Genomic DNA, 13607 nt, shown 5'->3' with positions numbered 1-13607 from the left:
ATTTTTTATCCCTCTGGAAAAATGAAAATGAAGGGTCTATCCATTTCTCTGACCCTCAAACATTTTTTAAAATTTCATTCTTTCTCCAAGTCCAAAGATCCAGAATAGGTTAGTATAATAGCCATCAAGGCTAAATTTGAAAACACTCATTTGACCTTGTCTCTTACTAACGGTGAACTTAATGAGGAAAAAGAAATCTCTACCCCATCTCCCCTATGCCTAATTCTTCAAGGTAGCTATTTTAGCAAGCAAAGTGCAAAGGGGGAGGGGTTTTCAGATGTTTTGGTTGGACAACAACACAATGGGATGATATTAAACAGAATGGAGCCTCTTCTGCCCCCAATAAAATCCAAATAGTTTTGTTTTACTTCTATCTATAACGTTGTGATTGTATGTATTGAAGTAAGATTTGAATAGTCTGTAAAATATTGAGTATATTTCTGGAATTATTGCAAAATGGTACACGCATTTGTAGTAAGAGGTTTTGTGTGAAGTTTTTGTGACTATTATTTTTTGGGAAACGAGAATATTTTACAAAGCCACTAGAGATGAAACGTCAGAGGGAGGTCCAGTAAAGTACATAATTCCCTGATAAATATGGCGATGTAGGGAAAAGCATTGCTTTATCATGCAAAGGCAATGTTTGGTCTTTCCACATATGAAAAAAGCACGGTTTGGGGGAGGTGTACATGTATGCTCTCACACATACATTCACATGCACACACATAAACATGTATATATAGTAGTGCTCGGAACAAAATCTTGCCTTTCTAGCATAAAAAAAGAGCTATGTGTGTGCATGCATGTACAATCACATTACTTTTTTCATACTTTTTCTCTTAAGCTGATGGAACCTGTTACAGGCTTTATGCTTCTGCATCTCTTAAATTTATGAAGACTTCCCATTTTATCACTTCTCACGATTAGGGAGACAGTAATGCATGATAAAATTAAGCAGAGCCGTTGGTAGGAATTATGTGACGGGCTTTAAAGGGATCTGAAGTTGAAAATATCTTGACTACTTATTTAAATTCCTTTTTAGATATTGTGGATGCCTTGTCAGATCCAAAGAAATTTTTATCTGTCATGGAGAAAAGAGCAGACCAGATGAGAGCTATGGGAATTGAAACGGTAAGGAGTAATTAACCTTGGATATGGAATTGATTTGCATTTTTTTTCCAGGAGCCTCTTTTAGCAGAATATTTAAAAGATTAGAATGACAGACAACATTGGTTGACTTTTTTGTGCCTTCGCCATGGCTAAAATTAAACATTATTTATATTATCAGGAGTGTAGAAGGTAAGTTTCAAAGAAGATGGCTGAAGGCAAAATTCTGATTCTCTTCCTTTAATCTAGTTTATGCCATTGTGTCCCAGCAATACCACTTTGGATTCTACATAGACAGGAGAGACTTTGCATAAGAGATGCAAATTTAAATCAGGACTCAGAACAAGTTAAGGGTTATAGCAGAGTTTTTTAGCTTTCCAGGACACATCTCAATGTAGCAATTTGGGAACTACCACCACTACCACCAAACCCCTCAATCAGATGTGAGACAGTTCACCTTCATAGAATTCATGCTTTCAGATGTTCAGAACAAACACAGTTTGCTCTTACACGTTACAAGCATGAACTGATAAGGCGCTTATAATCTGTCCTCCATAGAACCTTCATCTGCATTATTACCATGTCTTCCCTCTCACTACTCCTCTGCATCCCTATGTAATTTAATACTATTTCAGTCACGCCACTCTGATGAAGGGAGCTGCTGTGCACAAAAGCTTGTGCCTTAAAATAAAAATAGTTTTCAAAAATGCTACCAAATAATTTCCAATCTCTTCATCTACAATCATTTAGGATGTTGGAGCCCTTTGTTGGGTACCTGATGCTTTATTGATGATCAGATATGTCATTACTGTTTTATGCTTTTTGTTTTACATATGTATTTGTTTTGCTTTTGTACTGTCACTCAACAGTTCAAACCACCCAAGTCAGTTGGAATTGGGACACATCTAGGTCTAAATAAATAAATAAATAAATAAATAAATAAATAAATAAATAAATAAATAAATAAATAAATAAATAAATAAATAAATAAATAAATAAATAAATAAATAAATAAATAAATAGGTTTTGCCTCTTAAGATGAAATGGTAAGTTTGTGATTCAGGGTTTAGACTAAAAAAGATCTGCTTGTAAACAGTCTAGAAAACCCATTATGACCCCAAAGTCTCTCACAAAACTGTACCACCAAAATTGGCAGCAAATTTCAATATGCTTTTCCAAGAAGAAATTAAGCACAGCAAACATATTAAGTCACTAAGAGGCTTAACATGCTAATAGCAATATATTCAACCCTTCACCAAAACTGAGTTCATTGCATTGCTATCATGACCATGGCTGCCAAAATGTTAACTTAAAAGTAGTTAAGCCACTAAATATAAAAAGTTGCCTATCTCTGTGCTAAGCAATATGAGTCATTTCAGACTCTTTGAATATTAAGTCCATAAGCTTTTGAATTGAAATGGAAAGCATGCTAATAATAAATGTGAACAAGGAAAATGGTCACATTTTTTTTTAGTATGCAATGATTCTGTTATTGCTGGCTGGCCTTTTTCAGGTTTCCATGCCCTCTACACACACACACACACAGAGAGAGAGAGAAAGACAGACAGACAGACACAGACACACACACACACACACACTCTAATCATACTTAATGAGTAGTTATGCACAATCTTGGTTTTTCAGCATTCCTTTAAGACAGATTGGGAGGGGGTGTTTCTACATAGGCAATATTAATTTTAAGTTCATGAGGACCCCATTCAAGCTCCTGAGAATTCTATTAATTTATATAATATTACACCACGAACTTTAGGAACAGACATACATACGCTACCACATAATAAGAGATTTTGCCCGGCTGTTCCTCTGATTAGTCTCTTTTGATTCTAATTGCTGTTTTACCTTTCCCAGTTGTGCTTTTGGGACTTCTTGCATCCTGCCCTTCGGCACTTGATTTAGACCTCAGTTTCTTTGACTGCTTGCAATTTTTCATACTGGCCCTTCCAGATTTGCCCATGGTATCCTTTTTAAAAGGCCTTATTTTTTACAGAGTGACATAGCTGATGTTCCAAATGACACGTCAAAGAACGATAAGAAGGGGAAAATTAATAATGCTAAAGCAAATGTTACTCCTCAAACTAGCTCTGAAGTCAGATCAAATCCCATTTCCAATACAGGACCTGGTACCGAAATTAAGAAAGGTAAGCAAACATCTAGAAGACTACTACTGCATTCGGATTACTCGCTATATCATATTTCTCCTGATTGGTAGTCAGAGTATCTATGAAGCGTTAAGGGAAAATATTTATCCTCTTTTGTAATAATCTGGATATCTTTTCAGCAAGTGTATATAATTCAATAAAGTGACATTGAAGTAAGTAACAATGCTGAAAATATGCTCATTCTCTTGTTTTTCCTCTCTATTTTTTAAGGTATAGATCTTATTCCTCAAATCAAGATAGAAGATTTAAAACAGATGAAGGTAAATCTATGCTTCAGTTTAGCAGTCTCTTGTTTGAGAATGACTTGTTTTCTGATGTTTTCCTTTACGGTTGAAAATCCAAATGTCCTTATTAAATAATTAATTAAGAATAAGATTTCATTTTTCTTGGCCTTTAATCCATTAAGGTTTTCATTTTACTCTAGGGAAGCCTTTTAAACTGTATGGAAGTAGTGGTTAAGAGCTGTTAGGATCTGGTGCCTGACACTTTGCTTTTCTCCCACATTATGGAGCGTATTCTAAAATGACTGTAATATAGCAAGGGAGAAAAGAACAGTTTCCATTATCATTAAGTCTGAGCGCACAGGAATTTATATGAAATCTCTGCACATTACTCAAAGATGGCAACCTGATTTTTAAACCTCTTAAAAGTTGTATTGAGTTTTGATTTGATTTCCACATCATTCAAAGCTATAATGTGATTTCTTGGTTTTGGTCTTTCTTTGTTCATTTATTTATTTAATTTATATGCTGCCCATCTTACTGTCCCAAGTGTGTGATTGAACACTTTCTGAAAATCTAGCCATTGTGGCTTAACTAAATCATGTTTTCAAAAATTGTGGCTTTACACATTGTGCAGAGTCAATTTTGAAATCAAGACAGCTGTTTTCAAGCCTTTCTGATTTAGCTGTTTTTAAAACAATTTTTTTTATGGGGAACAGGCATATATAAAACATTTGAAAAAACAGCAGAAAGAGCTGACTGCTTTGAAGAAGAGGCATGCCAAGGTAGGGTATCTTTTGCTTTCTCTCTTCAGAGCTGGGGTACTTAAAATTTAAAATGGAGTATGAGTCTTTGCAAAAACATATATTAAAATAATGTATGCCATTGGTTCTTAAATATGTTTCTGTTTTCATAGATAGCATCACTCTATGGAACATTACTCTGTTCTCCAGAAAAAATTTAAGAAGCAGTACATGACTTCTATTTCTCTGACCCTTAGGCTAAGCTAGTGATGATTAGATATTTAACCAAAAATATTTGATTTGTAATTACATAACTAGCCTAGTGCAAAAGGCATGCATAACATTTCAAAAGTTCTGAATCAGGAATTCATTTCGAATACAAGCACTGACAGTATATGTGTGTAACTCTTCAGCATCCATTAGCACAGAGTAAAAAATATTTTGTTCTTCCTTTTTCAAAAAGAATTAGAAATTTTAAAATTTGCCTAGGAATATCAGGATGCTTTCTAGAGATATGAAATGGGGGGGGGACCATTTTGCTCCAAACTCAACATTAAAAAGTCCTATTGTGAACATTCTTATAGTACCCCATATTCCAATTCAATAATCAATCTGTTTTAAGGATTTTGCAGTTGGGAATTTGAGACCTATCCTGCCTTCCCTTATTTTTCATCTTAGAAACACAGAAGTAGCTGGATTAACAGTCCACTCTGGGAGCTGTCTATCATTTATTTGGGTGAAGATACATTTTAAAATCCCTAGGGTGGGCAATGAAAGCATCCTTTAACTAACGTTCAGCAGCCTAGTTTGCTGCCACTGCTACCTAGAGCACTGAACTCCACAAATAAACAGGAGCAGTGGATTAATTCTTTGCATTGCTCATGGCCAATATAAATATACTTCTCTGCCTACAAAATTCCCCAGGCTATTGCATTTGCATCTTGAAAGCCCAACCCCATAGCAGCACAGGTACTCTGCTTAACAGCCATAACTGCTACTAGAATTTTCATTGCTAAGTGAAGCAGTCATTAGGTGAAACATTACGTGTCCACACCATGTAGCAACAGCACTTTTGGTAGTCCTGGTGTGCAGTTGTTAGGCCAGGCCAGGACTGCACTGTCGTTAGGTGAGGACCTCACATTTCTCCTACCCTGCTCTGCTCACCTCCATTTCAGCTCCTCCACATTTTAGCCTTTTCGACCATACTGCACTATGTTGTTCCTGCTGCCCAGGGAACACTAAAAGCTATATTGAAAGCAAAATGTAATAAATAAATAAATAAAAATATATTTTGTCCTTGGGCTACATGTATATTATCCTGTTTGAAACTTACATACAGCATTTTGTTTCAATCTAAAAGAAGTAAAAATGGGCATTCCAACCTTTGAATATTTCATACATCGTTGGTGCTTCAAATCAGAATGCAACATACATATACATATACATGCATACATATATATATATATATATATATATATATGGAGAGAGGGAGGGAGGGAGGGAGAAAGAGAGAGAATTCATTCCCTTCTAGCTGGGTTATTTTCAGTATCCCTTTTCAGTGCCATCCTATGTGTGTTTATTCAAGATTATGGGACAAATAGTTGGACAGGGTCTATGACAATTTGCTACGGCTAACTCACCATGGCCAATTTACCATGGCCAACTCTCTGTGGGACAACTTGCCACGGCCACCTAGCTACAGGACAACTCACGGTGGGACAAGAGTTACACTAATATCAAAGAAATGGTGGAATAGAATCATTAAAGAAAGGATGCAAAAGGAGGAACAGAATGACATGTGAACGGCAAAAATAAAAATATTTTTTTATTTATCTTAAATAATTAAATAGAATTGTTAAATTGTCCCGCAGCGAGTTGTCCCATGGTGAGTTGGGCTGTGGCAAGTTGGCCCATTCCTAGTTTGACATATTGATACCATTGTCCAGCAATGTTTAAATTTCTGAAATGTCAAAGGAAGGTATAAAGAGGTTTTATTGGAACGATGTTTCATTTCCCAGGCAATAAAAACAACTTAGGAGTTGAAAAAAGAAAAACACTTGTTTTGCATTTACTATTTACACAATAGCCTTGGTTGCTTAGCAACTGTTGTGAATTCTGAAAGGTGCAACTACCTGGACAGAGGAAGAGAAAGAAGGGAAGGTATGCCAAGGCAATTAGGGAAAGGAGTTGCTTCGGATAACAGTCCCATTCAGGAGACTTGGCTGATTTAGGAGCATGATAGAATAAAAAGATGCTTGTGCCATTTTGAAATCTTTTAAAAGATGCTATAGTGAGGGTTTGGGGGATTTTGTTTTTCTATCTCTGTCCTCTTCTGCTAAAACACAAATATCTACATTCTTTGATATGCAGACTGTAGCCTAATATGCCTTTTTTCCCCCCTCCACTGCAGGAGCACAGTGTCATGCAGAAATTACACTGCACACAAGTTGACAAAATGGTAGCCCAGTATGACAAAGAGAAGCTATCTTATGAGAAACTCCTTGAGAAGGCGATCAAGAAAAAAGGGTATGGCCTTGTTTAAAAAGCAACGTTTTTTGACAGCAGAAAAGAAAAATTTAGTTCCGTTCTTAATACCCCAAGAGACAGATCAAAGTACCCTTGCACTTGAGACATGTCATTCTAAGTGCGAGAATCCCCAAGGAAGGCTTGTGTATTCGGTTCAGATTAAGAGATTTAAAAATGACACTTTCTTTTAAGGGGAAAAATGGGGGGGGGAATTAATAATTAATAGTAATCTACAAAATCATTACACTGACCTCAATGAAATATTTAGATCCTCATCACATGAAAGCTAACAAAAGACCCAAGTTAGTCATAATAAAAGCTGGTACATATTTGCTCATATGTCTGTTTTCCTCATATCTCATCAGGTGTATTTTGGTTCTGAATATATATATCAGTGATGGCGAACCTTTTTGGCATTGCGTGCCAAAAGTCTGAGCGAGCGAGCGCTGTTGCGTTCCCACGTGCCGGAACCCATAATGCAATGCACGCTCCCATTTACGCATGCGTGCACGACACCCCCCACACTCCCTCTACACATGCGCCCACACTGAGCATGCGTGCCCCCCCCATGCGCCCCCCCCCACTTTTTCCAAGTGGGCCGGCATACCTCTTACCAGAGGACAACTAGGTACCGGCCCGTTCCCTGGTGAGACAGCTGTTCCCCACCTGGCGCATGACGCTGCCAAGATGGCAGGGCCGAGACTGCCCCTGAGGAAGCTCCGAACGCGAGGCTTGCCTGGGCTCCTTCCCACTGGGAGCTGCAGGTCAAGCAGGTGGTGGACGGGGACAGGCTGCACCTATCACCACCTAAGTGGAAAACCCAAAGATGCATATGCTGCATATGCTGATATGCTGTACCTATCGCCACCTAAGTGGAAAGCCCAAAGATGCATATGCTGCCCTCAGCGCTTCCCTGACACCTGCCTGCCGCCGCTGCCGCGCCTTGCCTGTTTCCCCAGCTCCTCTTCTCTAAATGAGCACTCGGCAGCTGGGAAAAACAGGAGCCGCCACATTCGCTCTGCCCCACAATTCTGCTCAGCTCAAGTTCATGGAAATCATGTGGTGGCCCTTGAAACTTTAGGAGGGAACTGGCTCCAAGATTGGGAGGCAGCCTTTGGCAGAGCCAGCCCGATGGGAAACTGAAAAGAGAGAGGCTTTTCCCTTCTTCTGCCTCGCTAGTGGGCTGTGGGGTTTGGGATGGCTCTAATTCTGATGAGCTTGGCTGATGATCGGGCAACTCCAGAGCTTCCTGCTACACGTGTTCATTCTCTTGCCTGTCTTCTTTCCCTGTTTAAAAGAGCCGCACATGTAGGGGGGAGAGATCTGACTAAAGAGCTGTGCTTTAGCTGTGCTAAAGAGCTGCCTCCTGCCTTCCATGATCTCCAAAGTTCCTCCCCCATCGAATCCTAGCTTTCTTCTGCCTTCCACGATCTCCAAAGTTCCTCCCCCATTGAATCATAGCTTTCTTCTGCCTTCCACGATCTCCAAAGTTCCTCCCCCATTGAGTGCCTCCTGCCTTCCAGTACTCCTCAGATCTTTGCAGTTTCTCCCCACATCGCGTGTTAGCTTTCTCCTGCTTTCCTGCCACCGAGAGGCATCTGCAGAGGGTAGAACCTGCAGAGATTGGGGAACGCTCTGCCTCCGTGCATGCGCGGCAGAGACCGGAAGACCAGCTGGGTGATGGGAGGTGCGCGCATGTGCGGTGGACCTGGGCTGGGGCTACGGCTGGCGTGCCGGCAGAAAGGGCTCTGCGTGCCACCTGTGGCACGCGTGCCATAGGTTCGCCATCACGGATATATATGTTGACTCTGCAAATAGTTCTGAGGATGTATTTAAAACCTATGGAATACAGTATGAAGTGCGGTTGTCAATGGATAGTGTGTTTTTCATGTCAGCTTCATTGGTCTAACCAGGTTAACTGATCAGGTCAACATCTGAATGTTAATTGAAAAACAAAAATCTGCTATTACAATCAACACTTTTCTGTGTGTACACTATAAACTGAATGCTTCCTCTCATCAAAATCAGCATGATTTGCCTGGATTCTTTCTGGTAGATGAAACACTAGACTAATAAAATGAGTAAAGCTGTGGTGGGCAGCCAGAAGCTTTAAAATTAAATTGCTGAAATACAATAAGATCAAGGTGTGATTTTAATATTGCTCCTTGGGATTTTGTAAGATACAAGGTGAGGATCTTGCGATAGTCAACATCTCAACATCCTCTCAAGATTTGGATCATACATCACCATCATTATCATCATCACTGCTGCCACAATACATCTACGCCATATCTCACCATACAGAATATCTCACAATAAATCTGAAAAAGCTGCTTCTCCCAGAACTACACATTATGGGGTGAAAGCTGTTAAATTAAATATGGATGCTTATTAATACATGTACAGATAGCCTCAACTTACTCCCACAATTGGGACCAGCATTTCTGTTGCTAAGCGAGGCTGTTTCTACGTGAATCTCACCTGATTTTATGATTTTTTGCTACATTGTTAAGCAAATCACTGCATCGTGATTTTTTAAATGAATTGTGTAGTTGTTAAGCAAATCTGGTTTCCACCACTGATTTTGTTTGCCAGATGCCAGGTGGGAAGGTTGCAAATGATGATCACATGGCCACGGGATGCTACAGCCATCCCAAATACACCAGTTGCCAAGTGCTTCAATGTTGATCATATGACTGTGGGGATGCCGTGACAGTTTAAAGTGTGAGGAACTGTTGCAAATTACGTTTTTTTTCAGTGCCTTGTAACTTCAAATAGTTGCTAAATGAATGGTTGTAAATCAAGGACTACTTAAAAATGCGGTGCTAGGCACATTCTAGGATTGTATGATAAATCCTATTTAAATATAGGATAGTTTCCCTCCAGATATTCTTCTTAGTTTCAGCCCTCTCACTCCCCAATGGCTACAGGAGAGGGACAAAAACAGTTCTGGCCCAGCAGTATCTACATTATGCCCATTTTGATCTAAACCATAGTTAATTCCCAAATGGTACTTGTATCAATATATTGGAATGGAAAGGTGGACATACCAGTGATGAAATTCATTTTTTTTTACTACCGGTTCTGTGGGCGTGGCTTGGTGGGTGTGGCAAGGGAAGGATACTGCAAAATCTCCATTTCCACCCCACTCCAGGGGAAGGATACTGCAAAATCCCCATTCCCTCCCCACTCCTGGGGGAAGGATATTGCAAAATCTCCATTCCCACCCCACTCTGGGGCCAGCCAGAGGTGGTATTTGCCGGTTCTCCAAACTACTCAAAATTTCCACTACCGGTTCTCCAGAACCTGTCATTGGAAATGGCTGGATTTCAATCAGGGGCGGGGTTTCAAAACCCGTCGCTACCGGTTCGCTTGTGGGTAGATGCACGCTTGTGTGCTCACACGACACTTCTGCACATGCGCAGAAGCCTCCAGGAGCATGGGTGGAGCCTCCTGCCGCCGCTATCAGTTCGCCCAATCTGGGCAAACCGATAGCAATCCACCACTGATTTCAAACCTGGGACATACGTTTATTAACATTTCTGAAATTCCCTGCTGAGTATCTATGGAGATTCTCAAACATCCAAGTTATGGTTGTCCCAAAGATGCTTTTTCCAAAAAGCAATAGACTTTCTTGGATTTTTTTTTTTCTTGAAAACCTTTTGATTCCCATCCAGGAAGCTTCTTTAGTTCTGAAAGTCCAGTTGCCTTTTGGAAAAAGCAACTTTGGGATTCCCTGCTGAGTAACCTATCTCTTCAAAATTCATTGAGAAACACGGTTCTACAATCTGGACTAACGGGAAAAAGTGAGAAAGACGTAAATAGCCATTTGTCCTGGGCAGATTGTCATTTTCCTTTCTTTTTTCATCAAGATTAACTAAATGCAGAATGGTTTCACATTTCAGATGGAGGGATGACACTGGGGAATAAATAGTTGATTAGAAAAGAATCATATAGCCGGAAGGGACCGTGGAGATATTCTAGTCCAACCCCCCACCAAGGCAGGGTCCTTATCCTACCACAGACAAATGATTGTCCACTCTTTTCTTGAAAACCTCCAGCAATGGCGACAGACCCAAGTTTTTTTTTTTTCAAGTTTTGGTTCATCTTTTGAGGTTTATTTGAACAATTCAATTTGAAATGCTTACTTGAAATACTTCTGTTTTGTTTGTGTTTAGAGGAAATAATTGTCTTGAGATGAAAAAAGAAACAGAAAGTAAAGTTCAAATGTTAACATCTGATCATAAATCAAAGGTAAGAGCAGAAGAAGCCCATTTAACAATGCATTTCAGTACGTGACTGTCATATAGTGAGAGTCATTTCTAGAAGTCAGAAATATGTTTTGTTCTCCAGAAAATAAGAAAAAAAAAAAGACTGCAGGTTCTTTGGACTACTTTGAAAAACAAAGGGAGAGGGCAAGACAGCAAGTAAAAATATGATTTTTTTCCTTACTGAAGATTAGACTGGTGGTAAAATTATTTAGTCCACACAGCTGGAATTCCTTATTGTTAGATCTGACAGCACAGATTCATGCTATGCCGGTCAAGGACCACCATTTATAAACAAATATTTTCTTTATGCTCATAGATCTGTTTACATAAACTTGGAGTTCAATATAGCACAATCTAAAACAGTGTCTTTCAAACTTGATGGCTGGGGAATTCCGGGAGTTGAAGTCCACACTTCTTAAAGTTACCAAGTTTGAAAAAATACTGGTCTAAAATATTCCATGTTCCATTAAAAGGGCCACAATGGCATGCTCTATTTTAACGTTTTCCCTAATTTTTCCAGATGCATACTTTTGTATATCTAATATACTTTTGATTTGGGGGAGGGGAAGAAGGCACACAAAAAAAGGATTAAGATTAAGAACAGAAACAAGATTAGGTGGAAATGCCCTGAGGGACTGCTTAGAAAAGATCTGGGTAAACTCAGTGGTGGTTGAAATTGAGAAAAGATAAATCAATAGAAAGAACTCTGCACAACAACAGAAGTATCAAAAGAAGTTATTGCTGGAAGAAAAAAATAAAAGAAATATAAAAGCAAGGGGAAGAGGAAAAAACCCATGGGGTGGTACATTGCAGAGCAAACTGGTTAAGGATCCACGTTTAAGAACAAGTAAAAAGCAGAGTAGGGAAAGGCAATTGAGGCAGAAGGCTATTCCAAGTTCATAAGCAGAAAGGGGCCAGCAACATCATTGGAGGGTTCTGGTTAGGGTTCCCATGTGATGTGAAGACTGAAACACAAACTGGAAGGCAGGAGCTATGACCCCGGTGGATGATTGTTTGTTCTTGTCATTAGAACTGCAACTGTTGCCTTTGCTACAGCCACAACCATTGCCATTAGAGGGAAATGGTTTGTTGACATGCTGGGAGAAGAATTGATGGGAGTATAATAGACAAGCCAGTCAGTAATGGCTTTGGAACATATTGCCTAGGGCTGAGTTCGGTTCACCTGTTTTCAGTGCTGCTATTGCTGTGAGTTTGGGTGGTTTATGAGATGGATTATAGAAACAGTTGAAATGATTCCTAAGTTTCTGATAATGGTAGAGCCATATTGGATGGAATAATTTTTAATGTCAGCCCCAAAACCAAGAATGACACATCATGATTCTTCTAAGCTGAAGAATTTATTGTTTCACACCTATGGACAAAATCTTGGCACTCTGAGCACTCAAGTATCTCCATCTACAATACACTCTGTGACCTAGGGGCTGTCTTCATCCCCTTTCTCTCATACATAATATATGTACTGAGTTGCCTCTTCTCTGGAATATGTCTCCTCCCTCTGGGAATTCACCTCCATACTATATTCCATCACATTGAACTGGATAATGGACTGCAGTTGCTCTTCTTCTAACTTTCAGTGGAGGGTGAGGCTGAAGGCTGTTGGTACCCAATTTATCTAACCAAAAGGTAGTGGTTGTGTACCACTTTATCTGCCTGGTGGTTATAAGGCAGAACTGCCCATCTATAATTTGACAAAACCTTCCTCAGGTAGCACATGAGACACAGGAATGTAGGCCTCCACCTTGTAAGGGGGGGATAGTAGAGGACAAGATCTCAACTTCAAAGTACTAGTGTGGGGGGAGAGGGAATCTGGGGGAAGAGTTTGTAGTATCCTTTGAGCCCCTCTACTAGGAGCTGACTTCCTTATATCAGTACTCCTTCCACATTGGCTGTATGTGGGTTAATGCTACAGCCAATCAGTGTTTGGGGAGATATTTTCTATGGTTCAAGCATTGTTAATAGCTTTGTAACATAATGTTTTACTTTTCAGCCACTTATGTTGCAGCCACTTATTTTTTCCAAGGATTGACTGGGCATTGGCGGTCTATTAGCCAGGGTTGACTAGAGTTTCTGAATTTCTACCACATGGGCAAAGAGGGAAAAGTGCAGGGAACACAGAGCTTAGTATAATCCCAAGATTCTGGGTCGACAGAAAACATGGATCTAGAAGTGCCTCCTGCATTATCCACTTTAAAAATCATGAGTAGAAAAGACTGATCCAACTTTTCTCCCACAAAGGTGAAGGAAATTGTGGCACAGCACACCAAAGAATGGTCTGAGATGATCAACACCCACAGTGCAGAAGAGCAAGAAATGCGTGATCTGCACCTCAGCCAGCAGTGTGAACTACTGAAAAAGCTGTTAATTAATGTGCATGAACAACAGACACAACAACTGAAGCTTTCCCATGACAGGTCAGTATAACAATATACTGTTATTCTATTATTTGTTCACTTGGAAATGGTTGAATTTAGCCTAATGTCGGAGTGTAGGAGATGGAAGTATTTCCCATCACCATCCAGGCTCACCTAATTAAAAAAA

General features: G+C 39.6%; 1 protein-coding gene across 18 annotated transcripts in view; it reads left to right on the top strand.

The window, feature by feature from the left end:
- The window catches only part of PLCB4 (phospholipase C beta 4), a 180682-nt gene that overhangs the window by 153068 nt on the left and 14007 nt on the right, over positions 1 to 13607 (top strand). For all 18 annotated transcript variants that reach the window (XR_015731278.1, XR_015731277.1, XM_087882318.1 and 15 more), the window contains 7 exons: positions 1043 to 1131; positions 3116 to 3266; positions 3498 to 3547; positions 4228 to 4293; positions 6662 to 6777; positions 10956 to 11031; positions 13305 to 13480. Coding sequence is in view for 16 of the 18 variants with exons in the window: in XM_087882318.1 (XP_087738444.1) it covers positions 1043 to 1131; positions 3116 to 3266; positions 3498 to 3547; positions 4228 to 4293; positions 6662 to 6777; positions 10956 to 11031; positions 13305 to 13480 (724 nt within the window). In the remaining 2 variants the exon portion in view is untranslated. The remainder of the gene's footprint in view (positions 1 to 1042; positions 1132 to 3115; positions 3267 to 3497; positions 3548 to 4227; positions 4294 to 6661; positions 6778 to 10955; positions 11032 to 13304; positions 13481 to 13607) is intronic.

This window comes from Pantherophis guttatus, chromosome 1, assembly GCF_059756535.1.
Source record: "Pantherophis guttatus breed Tessera chromosome 1, ASM5975653v1, whole genome shotgun sequence".
Lineage (NCBI taxonomy): Eukaryota > Metazoa > Chordata > Lepidosauria > Squamata > Colubridae > Pantherophis > Pantherophis guttatus.
Note: the sequence above shows the minus strand (reverse complement) of the source record. Positions and strands in the feature narration are given on the sequence as shown.